Raw genomic sequence first — 7,786 nt, 5'->3', positions numbered from 1 at the left:
GTTTTGCACCTTTTTTTTTTTTTTTTTTTTAATTTCGGCCTGACTTGGCCGTTTCGGCCGATACGGCCGATACAGGCCGAGTCGGCCCGATTTCGGTCGCGTCGGCGCCGATTTCGACCGTATCGGTGCCGATCTGAGCCGCGTCAGCCCGATTCGGGCACTGCCACGTGGCAGGACGCGGCACGACGCGGCATGGACGCGCGGTCTGCGGCGTCCCTCCCGCATCGCCGCGTCCCGCTGCGTCGGACGCGGGTGCGCGACCCTGGGAGCCGCGTCCGTGCATCCCAGATTAAAGCTAATTCTACACCTTGTGTCTTGACTTCACCTTTTAAACTCCAAAGATGGTATACCGATGTAAGATTCAAGTAACTTTAGCTTTCACCGCAAAGCTGGCCCGTTGGGTGGAATATATCAAGGGTCTCTTCTATAATTTTATATAGGCATTGATTCCCTCACGCTCGTTAGTATACATCCTCCATACATATCATTCATGTATGAAATTATAGGCTGTTTATGAGCGTACGATAAGTATGAAACAATATCTTCCAATTTTATATATTATTCCCTCTCACTCACAAATTAAGTGAAGTGTTTAAATCGATAAAATTATTTTAAAAATTGGAAAATATATTAATATTCTTAAATTTCATTTTCTTTATATATTATTCCTTCACTCTATGTTATGCGTGAAGGGAGCCACTAGGGTGTGCTGATACATGAAAAAAGTTTGGTTGTGTGTGATATCAATGTAAAAAATTTCTGATGGAACCGCAGGCACATGGAACCTCTAATTGTGCTCATTTTTACGGATTGAGATCTTCTAGAGTTCCTAGGGTACTCTACCATGTAAAGTTATTTTAATCTGAACCTTTCATTTATAATAAATGGTCAAGATTTTGCCATATCATTAATCCACTAATAAATTTACAAAAATAATGATTTTATTAAATAACTGCTCATAAATAATAGTTATTACCTTAAATGCAAATAGTGGCTATGACATTGCAGCATTAAATGCAAAAGAAATTTGCTTATTTAGAAAATTGATTATTATGCACATAGATCAAGAAGCATATATATATATATATATATATATATGATATATATAACACAACTTGATCCTTCAAAGATTCCGTCTTTTCTAACATTTTCTTGCTGAAATCTAACTTGTAGACACAAAACAACTTTGTACGGTATGGACAAACCAAAGGTTGTGTGTCACTAGAACTGAGTAAGTAACAAAATTTCCATCAGAGCGTTGGATGATCCAGAAGTCACTTGATGTCTTCACCAAATACAACTGATTATTGAAATTTTGTCTCTGGAAAATTTACTATCAACATGTTTTAGTAGTGTTTTAATTAGAAGGTTCAATGCTCTAGATTTTCGTGTTGTTCTCTAATCCTTCTTATATTTTGACTCAACTTCTAGTTGATGGGATAAGGCAATAATTATCATTTATGAGTAGTTATTTTTTAAACCATTATTTTAGGGGATTTGTTAGTGGATTAATGATATTGTAAAATTTAGACCATTTATTATAAATGAAAGGTTCAGATTAAAAGAACTCTACATGGTAGAGTACCCTAGGAACTCTAGAAGATCTCAATCCCATTTTTACACCGTTGAACGGATCAATGGTTTAGCTTTCCAAATGATTTGTTTTAACCTTTAATTTATGTACTCTCTCTCTCTCTCTCTCTCTCTCTCTCTCTCTCTCTCTCTCTCTCTCTCTCTCTGCGCCAAGTTGTCTTGGTTGCCAAGGTGTTTGGTGGCTGATCTTAGTGGTGGGTAGCCAAGCTTGGGCATTGGATGGCCGATTTGGGTATTGGGCAGCCGAGCTTGGTCAAGGGTGATTGATCTTGGCCATTGAATTCGTGCTTGTCTGACTTAATAGTTATTCTTGATTCTTTAAAGAAGTACACATAGTTTAATTGCTTAATTTTTCACCTATACTACGTACCCTTGAAAGGAAAGTTAAAATCAATGTGGCAACATGTCTAAAATGAACAAAGTCTGACTACAAATTTGATAAGGCTACAACCAACAATAAAAAAATGACACGAGTTCATATCATATTCAATTAAATATGGTTTCATTAGTTCCGTGCAATGCAAAAGTATATATAATTACAAACAATAATTCTAAATTCAATTTCATTAATAACACAATTCAAAATAAACTCCTTACATTTATTCCACACTCATTCAACATATATATAACATTCTTACTTTAAATGAAAGTTCAATTAAAACAAGTTCAACTTCTAACAACAAAAGCAATGCAGGTAAATAAGCAACAAAGTGTGCTTTAAACTATGCGGAATTAGAGTTGTCATCTGGTAGAATTAGTATCATTCATTGTTGGAGTATGATGTGATGACTTGAGGATATCAAATTGGAGATGAGGCAATGGAGCTTCAAAATTGAGCACTTGAATTGCTTCTTTTATTGAAGGCCTACGATCATATTCGGAGTGAGCACACCAAAGCCCTACAATCAACAAACACTTCATTTGTTGCTCATCAAAATGCCCACCCAGCCTTTGGTCAGTCGCGTTAAGAAGTACTTCCCTTCCATGGAGCTCCCTAACCCACTCCAACATGACTACTTGATCTTCTGGGGCCTCGTGGTTGACAGGTTTTCTTCCACAGGCTAACTCCAATGCAACAATTCCAAAACTATAGATATCTAATTCCTTACTAGCCCTTCGGGTTGTGATACATCCTGGGTCCATATAGCCCTTGGTACCTGCCAAATCAGTAGTTCGTGATGCACTAGCATGGTCCACGAGCCTAGCTAATCCAAAATCCCCAAGTTTGGCATTGAAATTTGAATCAAGCATAATATTGCTCGGTTTTATATATCTATGCAACACGCAACGATCCCATCCTTCATGCAAGTAAAGCAAGGCTAAGGCCAAGTGTTGTACAATTCTATACCTCACTTCCCACACTAATAAGGTATCTTCTTTAAAAAGATGTGAATCTAAGCTTCCATTGGGCATGAAATCATAAACAAGTAATAGTTGTCCTCTACTTCTTTCATGACACCATCCAATGAGTTGTACCAAATTCTTGTGTCTCAATTGGCTGATGATTTTTACTTCTGCTGCATACTCCCTTATCCCTTGTGTAGACCCTTCTGATACCCTTTTAACAGCAACAATGGAGTTAAAGTCCCTTAAAAATCCCCTGTAAACTCCACCAAATCCTCCTTGGCCTAGTTTTTCTTTGTCGTTGAAATCATTTGTGGCACGAGCCAATTCATCGTATGTAAACCTCCTCGGTCCTGTTTCCCGTTTAAACTCTTCATCAAGGGCACGATCATCTTCGTTAGCCCTCCGATTCCTCTTCCACAAGGCAAACAGAACCATGGCCAACCCACCAACCAAAATAAATCCCCCTGCAATGAACCCCACAACTAACATGGATGGGTTCCTTTTCTTAGGGGGGAGGTTTAGACTGTGTCCTTCTGCGTTGGTATTGTTATTATCAATTTCCAAACTTGAAATAAAATCCCAAGATTTAATAGTATGTATAGCAGAATAAGTTCCTGTTGCGGCTGAGAATCCAAAAGTAACCCATTCGGGTAGAACCTTTCTCAAATCAACAATATAAGAAAGCGACTGGTTTACAGTAACATTGTCTTTAAAAACAGTGAAGACAACACTCAAATTATGTGAACTAGAATTGTAACTAATCCAAGCTTCATTACTTTTTCCTTCCAGAATAGTAATATTACTCAACCATGACACATTAGCAACAGATATTATGGAGTTGATATCAATACCTACATGCTCCCCAGGCGGATCAAATTCAGTATTGCTGCAGATATCAAATTCCACTGCAACAAAAGAAGTTTCATCTGAGTTTTGCTCTGGGTTATAGAGACCCAGATCGCTACCATTGGTTATCCAAGAAAATTTGGAATCGTTAGGTGCAAGGAAGAAGGCCATCCCGTCTGCACGGCTAGATTGATTCAGCGAATCAATGACAAAGGAAAAATGGGTAGCGAAATCTGTGAGGTTTTTAGAGTCCTTGTCCCACAGGTGCATGGGTCTGAAATACGTGGCTCGACCATGATAAAATGTTAATAGCTTGCTGCCGGTGAGTTGAATGAATTTGTCTTCATTAGCATAAGCGTGCTCATATGATATATTAGGTTCTGAAGAATCAAAACTAGGGAAGTTGAAGGATAAAGCACTTGTAAATGTAAATGGGGTTAGTACAGAGAAGAAATTGGTGATCATAAATAGAGAAAAGAGTATGAAAAGTTGTGGAAATCGGAAATGTTTGATCGTGAGGTTGTAAACAGCCATGATTGAAACTCTGGTATTGAGGTTGAAAACACTAATTAATGGAAATTTGAGGTGTGATTGGGATAGACATTGCAGTTGTACTATAAATCCTAATTAGAGTGATTTGCATAAGTTCAAGTCTTCTAAGAGCAAAAGCAGTCAACGTTCCCAGTAAATAAGGGAAAAAGGTCATCCAACGTTTCCATAGCACGCTGGAAAACAGTGCTTGTTGTTCTTATTTAAAAAAAAAAAAAAAAAAAGCGCTTGACTGCTTCTTGTCACGTGAAAAAATGCTGTTAAATTAGTATTAACTTAATGGGATCATTCCGTCAAACTATAATTGAAGGGAGAAAAGAGGAGGAAATATGGAAAAATTGACAGTGCTTATTGCTCTTATAAAACTATAATTGAGAGGAGAAAGGAGGAAATACGGAAAAATTTACGAAACAAGTGCTTGTTGCTCTTATAAAACTATAATTGAAAGGACCAAAGAAGAGGAAATATGGAAAAAAATTTCAAAATAAGTGTATATTTAAGAATAACTTATCTAACTTTTTGCTAAGATGTTTTTGCTGAAAATTTGTTAAAATATATTTATTTTAAAAAGCTTTTTGTTATAAGATTTTAAAAAGTTATATATAAAAACTAATTTTTTATTTATTAGAAACACAAAAATTAAAAACTAAAAACGGTAGTTGATGCCAAACAAGCTCTAGAAGTGCTTTTTACTCTCATAAAAAAAAGCGCTTGACAGCTTGTTGTCACGTAAAAACATGCTGTTAAATTATAGTACTTAATTGGTTTACTCAGTTAACGTTGTGTGTGTTTGATATGATGAAATTTGTCAGTTTATTTTACTATTAAGTTTGTTTTTGATACTATTTATGAGCCGGTTGCATTTTTTGGTATTATTCATAGATTCGATTGTACTATTTTACCTAATTTTTACCTTTATTTATAATACTTTTAGCAAAATATTTTCAGTTGTAGCAAAATAAGCAGATCCCAAACAAATTCTAAGAAAAAAAAGTACTCCTTTCATCCTAATTTATTTGTCTTGTTTGAAAAGTCAAATTTTTTAAGAAAATATCATTTATTGTCTTGTTTACTTTATAAAAATGTATAAATTTACAAAACTACTCTTAAATAAATTTATTAGTTTTTTTTTTAAAGAGTTATTCTTAGTGCCCGTTTGGATTCCACTGAATCACGCGTCCACGTTTTGCATTTTCATGCTTTTTTTTTCCTGCACATGAACAGTAACCTCACATGAGTTTACTGTGCAGAGATAAAAATTACTATTCACGCACTGTTTATCACTGTTCACCGCACTGTTCACGTACTAAAGAATATTAAAAATGGGTCCCACGGTACTATTCACACATTTAAAAATTATTTTGTTACAGTACTTTCAGTTTTCAGTTTTTAGTTTTCAGTTTCAGTAACAATAAGTTCAATCCAAACGGACCCTTAATGAGGCAACTAAAAAGGTGCCCAAATTAGATTATTTTTTTAAATATTTGTTAGTTTTATTTTCAAATAGTTTTAAAAATAAAGAAGAGGTATAATAAGAAAATTAGTAAATTAATAACTTTTACTTTTAGAAACAGGACAATATTTTGAGACATCTTAAAATAAAATAGAAGACAAATAAACTGAGAGATAAAGAGTATATTTATTAGATCATAAATGACAATTACATTAATATATAATTGTTTATATTATTTATGATGTCAATAAGTCAGAGTCCGTAGCATCCCTACCCTAGTTCGTAGGGCATTAGACTCAATGCTATTCATCTTCTTCAAGAGCGTCTTTAAAGTCTTTTTGACTTTTAAGCCAAAGCTCTTGACTTTCACAGCAAGGGTAATAAAGCGAACAAAGCATTGCGTGCGTTGAAGTTTTCAAAATAGATCAAGGCATTGGCCCAATGGCCCTTGCAATATAAATATTTATTCCAATATTAAATAAATAAATATATATATATATATATATATATATATATATATATTGTGGGGTCAAAGAATTTGACAACCCTAATCCATTTTATACCAAGCCCAAAACCCACGCCGAGGAGGAAGAAATGCCCGAGGACGAATGAAGAAAGCCCAAATGGCCTAGGAACATTGCCGAGGACAATCCTGTTCTCGGCCAACCCAGATCCTAGAAGGGAAGAACGGCACACTGTCGAAGGCAGCCTCCCAAGAAAAAGGACAAGTAGCGTAGGATAGTCATAGGAGCATGGTGTAGGAACAATTCAAGGAGAAACTGTCACCTCCGTATTAAATGCCCACAACTAACGTTCTGGCCGCATTAATGAGGAAATGACTCCTAAACAGTGTAGTTTTGGTTGCTGTAACTCATAGAAGGTTTGAGAAGGTGGCTGATGGAACAAGCACTCGAGTAGTGACCTGCATGATTAACAGATGGAGAACCAAGATCGACTGGAAGGGGATTATAATGTAGGAAATCCTCCAGAAAAAGGGGAGAAAAAAATACGGTAGCAATTTGCATGATCTTGGAAACTTTTGTAACCAAGCACTGAAGAAGGAATAAAAACAATAAGTTCCTCGGAAGAAATGCCCGAGGATAGAATTTCATACTTTAGCCTACGTCCTTGTCATTCAACCCACTCATAACCATGTCTAGTTGTTGTAACCCTCACTAAAGCCTAGTTCTTAAATCCATTCTCTATAAATTTATTGTATTGGACTAGTTGGGCTTGAGTCCACTCATCTAATAGAAGAATTGCTCAATCCCCGTCCCTACATATATATATATATATATTTAATATTAGAACATATACTATGTACCTGTTTGAATACTGATGAAAAGGCAGCGTCTTGCGTTTGTGTTTTCTCTCTTCTTTTCATTTTTTTTATAATTTTTTTTAGAAGTGCATTTTGTGGCTATGGTGTGTTTCCAGTAGATCCCGTACACTGTTCGCAGAACAATATTTTGGGACATCCCAAAATAGAATATAAGACAAACAAATTGAGACATAAGGAGTATAATTATTAGATTATGTATGACAACATTAATATATAATTGTTTATATTATTTATGATGTCAATAAGTCAAAGTCCGCAGCATCCCTGCCCTAGTCCGCAGGGCATTAGACTCAACGCTATTCATCTTCTTCAAGAACATCTTTAAAGTCTTTTAGAAACAGGACAATATTTTAGGACATCTCAAAATAAAATAGAGAACAAACAAACTGAAACAAAATGAATATATTTATTAGATCATGTATGATAATTACATTAATATATAATTGTTTATATTATTTATGATGTCAATAAGTCAGAATCCGCAGGATCCCTGCCCTAGACCAAAGGGCATTAGACTCAACGCTATTCATCTTCTTTCAAGAACGTCTTTAAAGTCTTTTTGACTTTTAAGCCAAAGCTCTTGACTTTCACAGCAAGGGTAATAAAGTGAACAAAGCATCGTGTGCGTTGAAGTTTTCCAAATAGATCAAGGCATT

General features: G+C 35.4%; 1 protein-coding gene across 1 annotated transcript; it reads right to left on the bottom strand.

Annotated features, from left to right (window-relative positions):
- Positions 1-2,189: 2,189 nt before the first annotated feature.
- LOC115990850 (L-type lectin-domain containing receptor kinase IX.1-like) lies at positions 2,190-4,320 on the bottom strand. The gene has a single exon (XM_031114621.1). It carries the CDS (start codon positions 4,318-4,320, stop codon positions 2,335-2,337), a length of 1,986 nt encoding a protein of 661 aa, XP_030970481.1. The 3' UTR covers positions 2,190-2,334.
- Positions 4,321-7,786: the final 3,466 nt, after the last annotated feature.

Source organism: Quercus lobata, chromosome 5 (assembly GCF_001633185.2).
Source record: "Quercus lobata isolate SW786 chromosome 5, ValleyOak3.0 Primary Assembly, whole genome shotgun sequence".
In the NCBI taxonomy this organism is placed as follows: Eukaryota; Viridiplantae; Streptophyta; class Magnoliopsida; order Fagales; family Fagaceae; genus Quercus; species Quercus lobata.
Note: the sequence above shows the minus strand (reverse complement) of the source record. Positions and strands in the feature narration are given on the sequence as shown.

What these genes read in the sequence shown, in the direction of transcription:
- LOC115990850 (XM_031114621.1), bottom strand. Translation starts at nt 4,320, where the DNA reads ATGGCTGTTTACAACCTCACGATCAAACATTTCCGATTTCCACAACTT.